Source organism: Centruroides sculpturatus, unplaced genomic scaffold (assembly GCF_000671375.1).
Source record: "Centruroides sculpturatus isolate CEXI.00-Female unplaced genomic scaffold, Cexi_2.0 scaffold791, whole genome shotgun sequence".
Taxonomy (NCBI): domain Eukaryota; kingdom Metazoa; phylum Arthropoda; class Arachnida; order Scorpiones; family Buthidae; genus Centruroides; species Centruroides sculpturatus.
In genome coordinates, this window is record NW_019385097.1 from 219,182 (window position 1) to 237,539 (window position 18,358).

Sequence of the window (18,358 nt, forward strand, 5' to 3'; positions counted from 1 at the left end):
TATTTGGGCAGTTTATTCTCTGTTGTATTCTCAAGCAAACAATACATACAAGTACAGTACAATATTTTCTGAGGAAACACGCATACTTATCCTTTTTTAACCCCATTCCCGATAACCCGGCATTTTCACAAACTCGGCCACCCTTCGGTCCACATTAGGCCGAGTTTTCGAGGCTCTACTGTATCAGATGAGCCTGACATTGCCAGTGTAAAAAATAACAACAAAGGTTAAGATTATTAGATTGTTTCATACTTCTAACCCTTATATAAAGCAAATATTGTACTATAATACTGTATAATAGAACTACAAAGGTTATCTTACATAAACCCTTATGTAAGAATCTGGCTGGAATGGTTCCAGATGGCTGGAAGCCGCGACTATCCACAATGCCAACCGGCTAACCACCTGCATTAACCGGAAAGAGGAACTGACCTTGTCTATGGCCTGGCAATCACTATTGGACGCCAATCCGCTGCTTCCCCCCGCCGCACGGCCGCACATGCCAGAAGCGACCCACCCCCTCAGAACTGACACCCAATCCTAGAGAAGAATAATATACACTCCGTCCGGGGAATTCTTTCAGTTGACCTGAAGAAGAGCGAACAGAATGCTCGAAAACGTTTGTCAAGCAATATTTAACGTATACGCATAGAGCACCGGTCACAGGTTCCGATAGTGTGACGTAAGATAACCTTTATAGTTATATAAATCAAATAATAACGAACGGTAAAACAAACACCATATAGAGTGTTTGGTTATTTCAGCCTACCATTGTTACATTTATCACAATACTAGGATGGTACAAAATGGCACAATTTCATTGGTCAAGTAGATACCAATTGAAAACATGATATTTTAACATTAGGAAAAAATATGACATTTAAAACAATTTAACTCTAAAAAACTGTACCACTCACAATCAATTAGCAGATGGTAATCTTCCAATAAGTCAATTTGGCAAAATAAAAATAAAAAAAGATTGGACCAAATATTTAAACTTGACACCCTCTAAAATCACTTATATCATATTTTGTACAGGCTGGTAATCTTGTATTATGTAATTTTCCTATTTGAATGCCACCATACCACTGGTAGAATAGAAAGAAGGGACTGTTACCAAAAGGAGTTGAAGTAATTAGACCAATAGTAGTCATTGACATCCTCCTGGAAGAGAAGATTGTCAATGACTTTGTAATTAATATTTGAAAGGTAATCCATGTTGGATAGGTTGTGATGGCCCTTCATGTGAATATCCGAAAGACACTATATGACTTATTTAAATAAAAAAAGATCTTGAAAAATTTGAGAATAATTGCTTTTATGTGATAATAAAGTGTTTTAGGGCTGTACACAGCCATCTGACTGCCTGGCGTTGCTATAATCAGTGTAGTTTCACTCAAGTTTAAATTATCCTGGCTTTGTAAGATGTTTTACATCCTAGTACTCTCATTCACATTTATAAAGTTGGCTCCAACCGCCGGCACATCAGATGGCTCTGTATGGCCCTAATTAGTACAATCGCCGGCACATCGAATGGCGGGTAACTTGTTAATCTTGAGAAAGTCTGTAACACCTGAATAGGGGCCAGTTACCCTTAAACGGATTTCCTGGAAGGCATTATTTCCCTCGATACGACCATCATAAATGCATACAACTACTATTACATGACAATTATGTCAGACTTTACCACGGGGCAATATAGGCTAGAAGCTCATATCCAACTAGCTTCTACAAGACAAGACATTACCCCGCATGTCTAGCTGAACAATTCCATTGCTTTCATCTTAATGCTAATTAGTCTTTTATGTTAATTTCTTATTGCTTTTAGTATTTAATGCTATATTAATTCTCTATAAAATGTATTTTTGGTATGTATTTTGGAGTGTCTAGAATGAATTAATTGGATTTACATTGATTCGTATGGAAATAATTGCCTCGGTTTTCGTAGGTTTCACATTTTGCCGATTGTTTTCGGACAGTTTATCGACGAAAACCAAGGTATCACTGTAATTTACCAGTGTTGAGCAGGATTTAACTTAGAAGACATTGTCTTTTGTATTATATTTTTCTTCCAAACTCAAATTTTTTTGATATATATGCTTTATTTTAATAGAGTGGAAGATACTGAATATAATGGGCTTTAAGCTTTTTACAAAAATCATTTTTTTTAATGTATTTTTTCCCCTATGACCCAGTTTTTCTTCCTTTATTTTTACAAATAGACTCATCTGGGTTATGATAACATTATTATTGTAAAATTTACTAAAATTTGGCCCTATTCATATAACTATCTAACTCAAGAAAGAAGTTAGACAGACGAAAGTTGAGATCAAATGTGGAAAGCTTAGGCTAGGAGCCCAGATTAACTATATAGGAACTTTTAGTGCAAACCAGAAATAGTTACTTCAATTCAAAATTTCCCCCTGAATGGAGTTAGATGACCAGCACGACTCTATTGCTAACAGGAAAAGTATGATGCACAGGGGCAAGACCACCACTAAAAGAATTAAGAACATTGTGAAAATTTGCAGTCTGGCATTGTACCTGATTTCACAATAAATAAATCGCTCATTAAGATTAGTTTGATTTATTTAGTTATGGCAACACAACATGTGAGCAATTTGCCAAGAGGGATGCATCTCAAGAAGACTTATGGAAAACCAGACCCTATTTAGGTGTTATTAACATGAAAAAACCCCAGAAAACTTTATGTGGCCAGCCTGTTGACCATGACCCACAACTAACTAACTACCAGTGTTTGGTGGTTTTATACACTCAGCTACTGGAGAGCACTTACTAAATTTAAAAAAGTACTGTTCAGAAATGAATAAACCTGAATTGTTAGATGTGAAAAATGAAGTACTTACAGACTTTTCACAAGGTAACAATTTCAATTCCATACAGGCAAGTGCTGTATATTACCTGTTGCAGTAATGATACAGAGCATCTATTTCACCCATACTATTGTCGCAGTAATTATGTAAATATCATTTTAAAATATACTTTTATTATATATATATAATAATTNTATATTAAATTTTTTTTTTAATTTTTATAGAGGCAACAAATGAAATGTTGACAGAAATTAATTGATTTATAGAAATCCAATCAATATTTTGGGGTGGAATGTACAACATTATGTAAGTTAAAAGTATGTGAACATAACTGTCTAATTTCATAGCAATTGGTTTAATGGCCTAGGAGTGTAAAGCAATATTATGTAAATGATAATGAAAGTAATAATGTTTGAATTAATCACAATATAATAGCCCAACATAATCCAGTAATTGTTGTCTATGGTGAAATGCACTATTGGTTGTATTCAATTAAATGGCAAAAAAAATGTTTTAAATTTTTCTCTTATAAACCCAGGCAATGCCAGGCACAAACTAGTCATTAATAAATCATTAAAATTATTTAAATTTCTACAGAAGAAAGAATGAGTCATATCATTATATACTCTTTGTAATTCAGATAAAATAAGTTATTGATAGTAGCTTATTTTATTTTACTACTGATAAATTATTAAAAATAATTGTAAAGGCTGTATTTGTCATCAAAAATAAATAAGCTGCATGATAGTGCTGTTTTAGAACTACTAATTTTAGTATTAAACATACCAAATCATTGCTTTTATCGCTATGTATATTATTTCTATTTGTCTTTCCTATTGATCTGACAGGTATTTTGGAAGAACCAAAAAAAGTAATAAAATAAACATTACTGTATTATAACTAAATGTATGAGCAAACAAAGATATTTTGTTGCATCAGTTTTCTAAAGAGTTGATCTTAAGGAAACAGTGATTGAATGTTTTAAAATTTGGAGAGAAAAATTTTTTCTTCTTCTTTACATTGTTATATGATGTTGCATATTACTGGGTAAAAAATACAGTTCCTCTTTTCATTATCTTGGAACAATTTATATTAAAAAGTATTGTAGTGCACAAATGCAATATTACTATTTGGATACTTCAAAATAAATCATTTGATATCATTTGCTGTCATCTAATTTGTATCTTTGTGTCAATAGATTAAATATTTAAACTCGCAAAGAGGGTGATAAAACATACTATGGCATATTTCTTTGTACTGTATCCAATGGTTTGCATACATCAAGTATAGCTTCTCTTTCAATAAATCATCTTTCTGTTTCACTAAATACACTAATATATAATTTAAAGTGAGCTTTTTTGAAAGCCATATTAAATGATAATTATATTTGTACAAACACAATGACGCCAGTACTTTCAGCCATCATATTATGAAGATCAATCTGTTCATTTCAATTGCAAATAGTAATTCAAAATTCATAGTTTTGAAAGAAATACAATTTAATATAGTTTGGATAGTACAATTTTTAATACATTCTACCTGGCTAGATTTGAGACACTTCATATTCATTTCCAATGTCTAATCATCAAATTTTTATAATTACCCTTTAAATCATTAATATAAATAATAGATAACAAACTGCCTATCTACATTATCAAATTCACTTAATTACAATAAATTAGCTAAATTTCTTAGATATTAGAATTTTATATTTAATTTTTTTACTTAATATTTTCAGAGGTCTTAAGTTTCGGTGTCTATGGAATATGTTTTGATGGATTTTATATAAGGTTGTATATGTTGTTGCATTTACTATATATATTTTTTAAATGCATCATTAAACATGAACAATAAGAAAAATACAGGAAAATCAGCATTTCTTATTAAATTCTCTATCAACATAACCCAATGAAATGGTAGAATTTAAATTTTAAAACTAAGCATTTTCTTTAAATTCAAATAAAAATATATTAAACTATTTAAGTATTTAATTTATTTATAACATTTAATTATTGAAATCTTTAAAATTTTATTTTATTTATTTGTCGAAACCGTGTCTTCTTCTTGATCCTTCTAATTCAATGTCACAACTTGGTGCATTTTTCGACACTTCGCAAATAATTTCATCATCCACTTTTAATTCATACACATATGCGTTTCGGGCTTTTGCCCCTCTTCAGTCTGTTACATAGATAGGTTGTATCTTGTGTATACAGTATCTGTCAGGCACCTTCCATACTTCCCATTCCCCTTCCGACTTGACGGCCTTCCCCGCATGCCTTGTAACTTGTAACGTCTCACTCCACGAATGCTGTACAACAGCCTCGTCTGCGACTGTATCAACATTCTATTTTAATAATTGTAGCCAATTTTTATGCTTAGATTCTTGTTAATATTATTTTTGTCTGTAGTAATTTCATAGCTTTTCTTGAATTTTCTTTTGTACCAATTTTTTCTTTGTGTACTATTATAACATCATTCTTATCTATTTTGCAGTTGTGGGTTGTGCAAATGCAAATGAAGAGGGGCAAAAGCCCGAAACACATATCTGTATGAATTAAAAGTGGACAATGAAATTATTTGCCAAGTGTCAAAAAATGCACCAAGTTGTGACATTGAATTAGATGTTTAAAATTATAAAGTTCGCATTTACTGTATAAATAATATATTTTGTCTTACTTATAACATTAAATTCTCTCTCTCTAGATTATACCATGTAACTAATTAATTTGGTCTTATGAAATTTTCATGCATACACATACTAGGCAATTAAAATATTTAGAAAAAGCATTTAAATATAGAACTAACATATATATTTTATGTATATGTTACTGTAAATGCTCGAACTATGGTAAATCCTAAGATCTTCCAGTAAAACCTAAGATTTACCAAATCTTTGTGGTAAAAGTCCAAAATGTTCTGCAATCATCGTTAATTTTGAACTTTTACCAGCATTTACTCAGTATATCTTAGGTTTTATCTCAGAGACATGGTAAATGTTGAAAAAATAGTCCCCGCTACCTGCACTGCGACCTTCGCTTTGCCACATTCCATCGTTTGACACATTAGAATGCGCAAATTAATTCTAATCCTGTTTGAGATTTCGCTGTTTAAAAGTTATTTATGAATCAAGATGAGTGTGAAACGGAGATTTTATGAAATAATGGACGAGCTCATGGCAAGCAAGAAAGATAATAACTTTTATTTCAATAGGGACAAATATGCAGTGTTTGGAGGAAGTAAAAGCTTCATGAAAAAGAAACTAGCTGTTCATTACAGGCATGTAAAGCATTACGACATTTTGACTATAGGCGGTGAAGAAAACTAATTGCGCCTATGAAGGAGGAGAATGGAGAAATAAGATATTACATTTGTTATGAGGACTTATTCAACATTCTTGAAGAAACGCATGTTGCTGTTGGCCATGGTGGAAGGACACAGATGCTTAAGGAATGTAACTGCAAGTATAAAGATGTAACAGTTGAGGCTACTATGACATATTTGAAGCTATGTCAACCTTGCCAAAAGAAACAGAAGGCTTTGAAAAAGGGCACTGTCATCAGACGTATACTTCACAGTGAAATGAACTCACACTGTCAGGTTGCTCTAATAGATCTACAAACTACTCCAGATGGAAATTATAAATTTATTTTAGTTTACCAAGACCATCTTACCAAATTTGTGATCCTTCGTGCGCTTCAAACTAAATGCGCCATAGAAGTTGCATACCATCTTTTGGATATTTTCACCACTTTTGGAGTGCCGAGCATCCTTCATTCCGGTAATGGTTGAGAATTCTCTAACCAAGTTATTGAGAGTTTATGCTCCATGTGGCCAGATGTAAAAATTGTACATGGAAAGGCAAGACATAGCCAAAGTCAAGGATCAGTGGAGCGTGCTAATCAAGACAGGAAATATGTTGAGCACGTGGATGGAAACCAATCAGTTATCAAAGTGGTCAGGGGGTTTAAGATTTATCCAGGCAATGAAAGAAAAAAGCATATCACGAGGGAATCAAATGTTTCCCCTACGAAGCAATGTTTGATAGTCCAATGAAAATGGGCCTTGCAACTTCAGCAATCCCTAGTGATATGATTAGAGTTATAAGATCTGAAGAAGATTTAGAGAAGTTGTTGCATTCGCATGACAATATGGAACAAAATAATGATGTCGAAAATGCAATCAAACAGGACAAGTAAGAAAGCATTGTTGAAAATGAGTCAGAAGGGGATATAGACAGTAGCACCGTCAACGATAAAACACAAGAAGATGAAATGATTATTACTGAGATGATGAAGGCGAAGCAAATAACCGATGATTCCAATGTAACGATTCAGAGACATAAAACACGATTGAGTCTCAGGAAGTTCTTGTAAGTATAGAGCCAAAACCAAAAAAGATAGAATCTGTAGTGACTGTAAGAAACAATGCAAAATTGAGTTTGGAGAAACAAGCTGAAACAATGAAAGCCACGTCTGTTGATAAATATCCAAATGTGAAAATTGGCCAAAATGTAAGACTGAAAGTGTCTGAAATTTACAAAGCTAAAACCGACCCGAAAAGCATTATTGCAGTCTTAGTAGATGTAGAGGACAACGAGTTTTACCAACTAGGTACCAAAATTGGAGTACTAAAGCAGCTTTATACACGAAATCATTTACCTCATACCCTGAAGACTTTATCAAGATAGAAGAAGTTGTTAAAGATAAAGAAGTGAGTCTTTGAGAAGTTGTCGCAAATTGTCTTTGACCGGAGGACAAGGTTTCAAGAAATGCAACTGCCTAAAAAAAATGCGTAACGAAGAAGTGCGCTTGCAAGTCATCATGATTACTTTGTAATTCTAAATGCCATGATAGCTCTCCACGTAGTAACAAGTAAAATCCTCTTTTTACTTTTATTAAATGACAATGGATACCAAATGATTAGAAAAAATACTGTGATTATTGATTAGCTTAGCTAACATAGGCTATTATATTATTTTTGACAAGATAATTTAATTTTTGTTATGCTAAAAAGTATTTTTAAACTATTTCACTAGTTATTAATAAATAGGACTTAGTAAGTTGACTGTTTATAATAATTGCAATAAATGTTTATTAAAATACTCAGTTTTATTTCCAAAACCAACATTTACTAACAGTCTTTAGTAAAACCTAGCATGTACCAAATTCTAATGGTAAAAGCCCGGAAAATCATCTTACTTTATAAAAATCCTTACATTTACCAACTCATGTTGGTAAATCCGAAAATTTACAAGTAAAACCTAGGATTTACCAATATACGGGCTTTTACAGTAACATATATATTAATATATAAAGTGAGAATGTCTGTTTGCTAGGTAACAGAATCTACTAAACATATTTTTAAAATTCTTTTGCTATTGCAAAGCTGATACCTTCTGGATGAATATAGGTTTACTATTTTCATATTAAAAAGGGAAAATGCACAAAAATGATGTTTTTACTGCAGCATTTCTCCCACATCAAAGTATCATCATTTGTCTGTTCCACTCAGGGTTGATCCCCTTCACCACCTGGTGGGCTTCTTTAAAATTATTAACTTATCTATTAGGTTTCAGTTTTAGCAGTTTGGGTAGTTTGAATATGCTTTGTTTATATTGTCTTGGTCATTTGTTTCTTACACTAATACTCTTATGTTATCAGATACTACAACTATAAAACTATAAGGAGCAAATTTACTTCCTTTGGATGAAAATAAACTTATCCATAAGCCTATAGTATTTTTGTGTTTTCATTGTTTTAGTATTAATCCTACCTTACTATTATTTAAAAATAAGAATTAGTCTCATCAGATATCTATCTACATAAGTTGAGTTCTTTCAATTACTTTTCAGTTGTGTGCATGTGCAAGTGCACCTTCTTCTAGGCATTTTATTGTCAATAAAGTCACAATAATCATGAAATACATCCATGTCAAAGAGCAAGCAAATTACAAGAGTAAATAAATGTATATAAGGAGAGAATGTTTGTTCCTTTATTTCTTACTTCAAGGTAATTTCAGAATATACTGAATCAATGTTTTAAAATTCTTTTACTATTGGAAATCTTATTACCTTCTGATGTACATAAGCTACCTTAAAAATCAGATCCCTCACTTCTTCCTGCTGATTTCATCTCCCCTACAAATTCCCAAATCCTTTGACCAATCAGGACCAAATTCCACATAGTTAATCTCTGATACCCTAAGGGAATACTTGGATCCATCATTCCTTCTCTGATTTTACCCCATACAACAAACTTGGAAGCCTTTTGAACAATCTAGCAAAATTTTGCATAGTTACCCTCTACAATCCTCTAAACAATATACATTACTTTAAAACTCAGACCCTCACTCCTTTCCTTGATTTCATCCCCCACAAATTGCCAAACCCTTTGCAAAATTCGCATCCAAATCTGTCAAAGTTGCAGAAAACATATGCTGTCCTATAAAAAGGACAACACAACCCCTTCCCTGAATTCCCGGGCAATGCTGGGCACTTTTGCTAGCTCATTTAATAAATTCTGAAAAGTTATTAAATACTAAATGTATATAATTAATATTAAACCAAGTTTCCAATTGTTGTATTTATTGGGCAATATTTGGGTTACTAATTACATTGATAGACCAAACATAATATGAAAAAATCTGCAATGAGTTTAATATTAATAAAATCAGGCTAGATGATTTCTTAGGCATATATAAAGTGAAAATTATATAAATTAATTAGGCTTATATGAATGTAAAATTTTGAAAGATAACTGATGACAGTGTACAAATTATGTTACAATCAGTTAAAAAAAATATAAAATCCATTTCAAAACTGGCAAGTATATAATAAATATTTAAGAATAAGTTAAATTAATCTGTTCATCAGTATTTAAATATAAAACTTAATTATTAACATTAATTATAGATAATTCATTCAAGGTAATAGATAATTCATCCAGCCTTTATTTCACTTCAAGTTACATTACAAAATCCTATCTTATGCTTCAAGTTAGACTGGACAAGTTTAATTTACATTATGAAAATCCAGCAATAAGCTGATCAACTTTCCTGTCAACATTTAAAACTGCATATGGCACCATCTGTTATAAATTTTTAAATAATACATCATATTTTTAATTATTATAAAATAGCAAAAACTTAACTTTGAGCATAGGGATGAGTTTTATAAAAACTTTTAAATACTAATAACAAGTAAAATTGTCATTAAGTCAAACCCTACTTGAAATATGACACACAACTCCCCTTTTCTCTCCACCACTTCAATATCTTTAACTACCAAAATTTAATAGCATCTATCCTCCAATACACAAACTTCACTGGAAAATTTCAGAAATTTTCAACAAAAAGCACAAGAGTTATTAGGCTTCAAAGAGGGTGAACAAAGTTGTACACAAAAAAAAAACCCCAAATTTTTTGCATTTCTCAACATTTTAAAGTCTAGAGTCCAAAAATGTAAAAATCTTGGGGCAGTTATTTTTTGACCAATCACTCTACTTTCTCTCTGTTATATATAACAGAGCTGGGAAAGTAAAAATAAATTAATTTCTTTATACTTGCAAGACCTGCCAAGAACAAAATTCAAATTTTGTACCTTCTTCTAACTTATAAAATCTTCCAATATTTACATCATAAATTCTTTGGTATGACCTGTCTTCCTACAAAATACTTTCAAAAGAAGTTTACTGTGTGTAAATATTTAAAATTTTGTGAAAGCAATTTTCGTAGACCTAAATTGATATTACAGCAAATAGCCTCTTTATTGAAAAATTTATTTTGTTTTTATTTTTTTTTGTACCCTTTCTAGATGGAGGATTTATATCCTGTATTATAAAATATTGATTGATTATAACTCAGACAAACATTTTTTACTCTTATCACAAATCTTTTTAAATATATGCACTTGAATTTTGATTGTTCTATAGATTAAGCATGTAAAAAAGATGAATTTTTTTTTAATGTACACAGAACAGATCTTATTTCAAGAGCAATTTAATATCTCCAAATTGACATGAGATAAGCATTTTATTCCTCGCACTCTAATAAGAAGCTCAACATTGATTTGTATTTTCAATATAAAACGTGCAACTCACATCAACCAATTAACTGATGTGAATCACTGGTTAATTGGTTGATGTGAGTCGCACGTTTTATATACATCCCGATGTGTTATGCAGTTAAACTCTTTTGAATCTTAACAAGTTTTTGATACTTTTTGGTCAGTGTAGCCATCTTTAATCCTTTCTGTAACTGCACAATCAAAACATCTAACATGAAACCATTAATTATGCAGTAAAATACTTACTAATCAAACATTTTTGGTCCTTTTCATTGACCTTCATCAGGAAATTATTATACACACACACAAAAAAAAAATGTGTCAGTTATTTTTACATATTGCATCTAATAACATATGATACATGACAAAAAATAAAATATATAAAAAACATTTTACTCACAGTGAAATTACTCAGTGAAACAACACAGTGAAAAAATCAGAAAACATTCGATTAGTAAATATTTTATTGCATAATTAATGATTGTTTTTGTTATTTAAATAGTGCAGTTACAGAAAGAATTAAAAGATGACTATACCAGCCAAAAAGTAACAAAAACTTGTTGTCAAGATTCGAAAGAGCAAAGCAAAGCTGAGCTTTTTTTTATCTGAGTGACAAGAAAAAAAGGTTTATCATATGTCAATTTGGAGAATTCACCTTCCCTACAGATGTGCCTCCTAGCAATTTAATATTCAAAGAACTAAAATTAACTATATAATACATTGAAACTGGTTTCATTTCAATAAAAAAAATTAATACAAAATAAAACACTATTATGTTTTATTTTGTATTAATTAATTTACATATCACAATATGATGTTATAACAAGAATTAATCCTATATAGATTTAACAAAATTTTTTATTCAATTACTGTATTTATAAATTTCTTTGATAATCTTAATACTTTATTTTTAATTAAACACATTATTTTAGACCACAAATATATATTTTTAAGTTTCTTTCATATGATTTGAATCTTAAGATGTAAAGATTCAAATCTTAAGAATCTAATTATTTTATGAAATTCTTTTGTTATAAGAATATAAATCATGATTTTTGTAAGATCATTTTAAAATACATTTTTAATTTCTGTTCTTAAAATTAATAAAAAATTTTCAATTTTAAAAAACTGATGTTAAAATTTTAATTAAGAATGCTAATGAAACTTCCAGTAAAACCCATCCAATAAACAAAGTGTTAATATAAAGGTTAGTGTGGTATATTTAATGAAATTTATCCTTAAGATCTATTTCAGATTTTTAAAAAGAATTTATGTAACTTTTTGTTAAGTATTCAATAATTTTAAATACATACAATAGTAAATTTATAACAATTTCACGTGCAAGTTAAAAAAAAAAGATTGGGGAAATAGGTCAATGATAAAATTATAGACCAAAAATAACATAATTTTACAAATCCAGTTTATATGCAACGTACCAGATAATATATGGTCATTCACGTTTGATCAGTTAATTCCTCCTTGACACGATTTTACTTATTCAGTTACAATTTAGGTCAAATGTTGACATTTTCTTTCTAAACTTTTTGTTTCTAAAATATAGACCAGAGCAATTTTATTTTCAAATCATCATTTAATTTCTCTCTCTCTATTTTTATCTTTATCAACAAATTAATTCTTTCATATCGTGCAGCAATTATTTCTTTTACAGATTTACAAATAAATTAAAATTTCTTAACAGTTAACTCAAATATTTCAAAATAAATTTAGTTTATAATGAAAAATACAATATTTTATAAACAGGAATCATTAGAAAGTAATCCAAATTATCACCATAATTAATCAGGCTATAATTATGCTATAATTAGTACTGTTGGTAGATAGATGTTAGGCACCATTTGGATTAGTATCAAGACATATATCAACATCCTGAAGCCTGATATGTATATGTATCTATATATATATATACACACACACATTAAAAACTTACATTAAAATTAAATTTCAATTGTTATACATTCAAAATTCTAAAGTTTTAGAAAAATAAGATTCTATTGTATTGAAATGATACTCAATCTGTTTATCGTAATTATGAATATTGTTATCAGTATGAAAACATGTTAAAATACACTTACAAAACTATTAATTGTAATCAAAATTTCATTTATAGTTTTCATTAACTTAGGTAACTAGTGATTTTTTAAGCTGTGTTTTGCAATTAGACTCAATGTGTGACTGAAAACACACAATTGTACTATTATTATTAGCAATCTTAACCAATTAAATGTTAAATCTGAATTCTTTCAATCATTTTTTGATCAGACTATAATCCTTGAATTTTCCGGCAGTTTTTTACTTCAATTATACACTTCTATCATTAAAGGCAGTACTGAAAAAAAAGCAGACAAATAACAGATAACTATATATCAGTAAATTATCAAATATATTATTATTATTTATCTTGGAAGATTTATTATCCAATTGTTTTAACATGTCCTTTTAATGTCAAATCAATAAAACTGAAATTTCCCTAATTATAGTGTTATTTATTAATTAATTAAATGTTATCAAGTAAACCCTAAAACATGCAATCTTAAAAAAAACTAGAAAATATGCATAGAAGTACGTTTTATAAAATGTAAAAATATTCCAGAAAAAAAAAAATTGAAATATGCTTTAATATGTCAGTAATTTACATAAAAAATGTTCCATGTAATATATTAACCCATTCATAACCTGCTAACATACTAAGAGAGAAAAAAATAGCATCTTATTGGCAAAGTACGAAATTCAGGCATTGTATAGATTGCCTAGATGTATTAGACAATCTATAAAATAAAAAGTTTAACTTTCCTAGGTATTTCATAAAATACTTGTAAGTAGGAAAAGTTTATACCATATAATAATAACATAACATTTCATTTTGCATATCTGTAAAAGTAGAATATGAAACAACACTAATTGTATCATTAATTTTATTCATTATTCTGTCTGATTTATTTATTACAGCATGCAACACTATAATGGCATTTTGAATTACAAGGAACTATTCTTTTCAGACAAAAGCACTTTAGGTTCTGCCAACCATTTTTGCACATGCACTCCACAAATCCTTGTCAAGTACCAGCTGCTGATGACTTGAGACTTCTTTCTCTTTGAATACACCAATTAGCATTAAAAGTGTTTTTTTACACACTACGAACTGCAATCTTGAGTATAGCTATTTCAGAACACATTGTTCATTCCCAGTTGATAAAATAAATCATTTGTCATATTTATTAAAACAGCTAAAACATTGTAAGCCCCTCTACCTTTATCTACTTCTGGGACTGAAACACAAACTGCAGAACTTTCTTCAATAGGAGGCAACCTGTTTACAGAGAGCCTTTTCTTTTTGATGTCAACTCATTTTTGAATATTTAACATGTATGTGTTATCTGTTAAATTGACATTGGAAAAACTTGGTCAAGTCCACATTGTATTAAAAATTTCAGTTTTTCCTCAAAAACTAAATTCAATTTTAAAAATTAAAGGAAAAACTGAGATCCTTGATATAGGCCCCGAAAACAGACTGAAAACATTCCATTTTATATTTAATTCAAATACATATATTTACTGGAAGATTGTATGCATGGTATGTAATGTTTAAGCCTTTTCTTTTTCTTTGCTTAAAATTTATTTATTTATTTATTTCATAAACAAACTGGAAATGTCATAAGACAATTGATATCATCCCCAAAAATAACACACAGAAGAAAAGTTTAAAATACAAATAAAAAAAGGATAACAATCAAAATACATGATAAAAAAATATAAATAAAAAATGAATGATTATATATTATAAAGTAACAGTTTACAAATGTGTTTAAAATGTAGAAAATCTTCATGTAGAGCATCCTTTCTCAAAGTGGGCGATAATGCCCCCTTGTGGGTGCTGGAGGCTTTCAGGGGGCAGTAGAAGGCTCAGTGATTAAATATGAGTTTTATTTCTTCTCATTGAAACATTCTTTGATCTCAGAAATAGGATATAGGTCACACACTATCTATCCTATCCATATAATAATGCACGTTTAAACATTATATTTGCAATAACTGTTTTTAACTTACCTTTTTACATTACCATCTGTTACGTAAGTTAAAAAATATGGGGACACTAGATTTTTTTTAATCTCAAAGTGGGCGGTAATTGAAATAAGTTTGAGAACCTGTGATGTAGAGATTGTTCCACACAGTCTATATTCTGAATAGACCAGTTGAAAAATGATCTGATGGAAATGGAAAGTCTAAAGGATGGAGTAAATAAACAAGTTTGGTTATGAGTAAGTTATGACAGAACTTTTAACCACTCAGCAGTGAGCGACGAATATATTCGTCAAGGGTGATTGTGTGGCAGTGGTGAGAAGTGAATATATGCGTCAAATTCTTTTGGGGGGTATTGCCAAAAACTAGCCTAAAACTACCACGAAAAAAAATTCACATAAAAAATGAATTATGTAACAATAAAAACAGACTTTTGTTTACTAGATATAACTGTTTACAAAATCTTTTTCCGAAACAGTAATGAGAAAAAACGCATGGTAAAATACTCTAAAATTTTACCATGTGTTTATTCTCCACTACTCAGGGGTAGTACCATACCTGACTATTCTACTGTTGAAAGGTTAAGCATGAATACAGAAGTTACTATTTTCATAGATGATTAAAAACATTATGCATTTAAAAATAGTTATTCATGTTTGAACTAATCCAGTTGTTCCCAAACTTTTGTGACTTGCAGCTCCTTTGTTGCCATTTGGCACAACTCCCCAATATATAAACAGGAAATCCTCATTAATTCAAACTCAGATAGTTCGAAATCCTGTTAGTTCATAACTGTAGTTTTGTCCTGACCAGGGATATAGAGATTTACAAATCTCTATATCCCTGGTCAGGATATCCTCTATAAAATTATGAAATTTGGCTAGTTTGAAATACAGCTACTTCAAAATTTGAAATGAAAACTCTGTCTAAACTATGATATGCACTTGTCTAAACTATGATATGCACTTGTTCATTTAGGTTAAAGTGCTTTCATAGTAAAAAACAAAAATAGACCAACAACAACTCTAATGTGATCAATACGGCTCTGCTTTTACAGTAACACACTTTTGGGTGTCACATTATCCTTGGACTACCCTTTCTCTCTCTTATCTCGTAAATTATGGCTGGTTTTCATGATTGTGAGATTGGGCTACAAGTAGCAAATTGAGATATTTGTAGGGTCTAGGCTACTACATTTGGAGGATTTACTACTTTTTGAACCACTTTAAAAATAATTTGAGGTGCATTTCAAGTAATTATGCTTTACTTTTTACTAAATTTATCCGGCAACATGTGGGGTTCTCACTGGACATGTGCTATTTACCTGCAGTTTATTATTATTATTCTTATTAACAAACAAAAATACTATTCTGTATATGTATCCGTATTCCATTTCCTTAATAAATTACATCAGTTGCATGGTATTTGGCATATTGTACAGAAATATGTAAATTTTGGATAATTCGAAACTCAATAATTTGAAGTCATGATAATTTTGTTCCTTGAATTTTGAACTAATGAGGATTTCTTGTATACTGTATATATTAGAGAATTATGCCATATGCATACATATGTATGTTTTTAATTCCTACAGAGTAAACCCAGGCCAGTACTACTCTTTATATACAAGAGTAATTGGTATATTGGTATTATAATTAAATAATATAAACAAATAAAGGAAATAAGTCCTTAGATAAAGAATAAATATTATGTTATATAGAATGTATATAGTACAGTTATTTTCATATGCCACATATGCATTGACTATATATTTTAACTCATGAGACAAAAGTAAAAATGCATGGTAGAAACTGTTTATCTGTCTTTTTTTCTATTAACAAAGAAAGAATAACTTGATTCTAAAAAAAAACATTTGTATTTATTTAAAAAGTTCTAGTGAGATAGATCTCAAGATATACAATGCAGAGAGGAATACAAAAAATGCACTTCATAAACAATGTCAGTGCATTACTAATAATTAAAATAATGGCTAACCTGATTATGATGTCCCTGACTAGTTTGGCTAAACCCTTGAGTTCTGTAGCACAGTTTGGGAGCCACTGCATTAAACAGATGAATAACTTTCTAATTTAAAAATTTTAAATAAGAGTTTCTATATTAATCGGGACGTAAATCTTACATTTGTTCCGTACAATCCTATTTATTCTCATACGGCAAATTTCAATTTAAAAGTAATTTTGTAAGCATACGCTTAATAAAATACATTAAAATATTTATGGTGTGTAGCATATTAAGAAGTGAAAACAGTTCATTTAATTGTTTATGTAATTAGTTGAAAACAAAGTGGCAAAGATTACTCAGATAACAGTAATATATTTATTAAATCAACTTACATTTTAAATAAATTTCATGGAAAATATCCAAACTTAATTTTCCATAAAACAACATTAGGTGACTCTCTTTCATTCTTTTTTATATTTAAATATAATTTAGAACAATGCGTAAAGAGAAAATATCGTGATAAAATTATCAATATTGTGTAGTTATAATAACTACGACATAAAAGTTAAAGTAAAAATTGTTATTTAAAACTTACTCTTCTTCACACTTGCAATCATTTTCTTCTTTGCCGTCTGTCATTTCTCCAAACTTGAAGATAAATTACATCAACATGATCCTAAAAACGGAAAATTACTTTATATATCACCTGGTTTAAGTAATGATAAAATATATGTTGAAATATCTCAACACACAACCTTACCGAACAAAGCCTCAAACGACTACTACTACTACTTCCTCTGATTTATCCTCATTGTGATTTCAAAATGCGGATGATCTCTACCTGGTGGCAAAATAATTAATTAAAAAGAATTTATATTATATATTTTTTATAAATATATATTAACAATACGAAATATTTTCGTTAATAATAATCTGTTCGAAAAATAATGGTAATTTTATGTCTATACAAGACTTCTGGACAATCCTGTATATTGGTCTGTCTTGCTGACACGAGCTCCTATTCGTATGGCCTGTTGCAGGTATGTGGACTCAGGAACGTTCTTAAACTGGAAAGAGTAAGAAGCGCGTGTAACCTAGAGTGGTAGTTTAGTGGAAATCCCACAAGATCTAGTGGGAATATCGAAATTTAGCGGAAACTGTGGTGGGTAAGAATTTTTAGTGGCGAATTAATGGGTAGTAGATTCCCTGTTAAGTAGAGTAATGACGGCCGTTCTTTAATGTGTAGAGGTAAATCGGCCAATTAGGAAGCTACTTTATGGTGGGCAAAATCCAACTATCGATCTCCTCGTGGTGCCTACTGGTAACAAGGGCTGAAAACCTTGGCTAACGGTGGCTCTGGTCTCCAACGACATATATACTCCGCGATAAGCCGGTTGGAGTATTTTTCGTCGCATCTCATGGCATGCTACTAAACGGATTTCGAAATAAGGCTAGGCGT

The 18,358-nt window shown here is 30.1% G+C and overlaps 1 protein-coding gene across 2 annotated transcripts in view; it reads right to left on the minus strand.

Annotated features, from left to right (window-relative positions):
• The window catches only part of LOC111634633 (E3 ubiquitin-protein ligase MARCH5-like), a 23,709-nt gene extending 5,981 nt beyond the window's left edge, over positions 1-17,728 (minus strand). The window contains exons 1-2 of one of the 2 annotated variants that reach the window (XM_023379462.1): positions 17,660-17,728; positions 17,495-17,575 (exon numbers count right to left, since the gene is read on the minus strand). In XM_023379462.1, coding sequence (XP_023235230.1) covers positions 17,495-17,538 — 44 coding nt within the window. In that variant the 5' untranslated portion in view covers positions 17,539-17,575; positions 17,660-17,728. Of the gene's footprint in view, positions 1-17,494; positions 17,576-17,654 lie in introns of both variants that reach the window. The other variant, XM_023379463.1, reaches the window with a different exon arrangement.
• Positions 17,729-18,358: the final 630 nt, after the last annotated feature.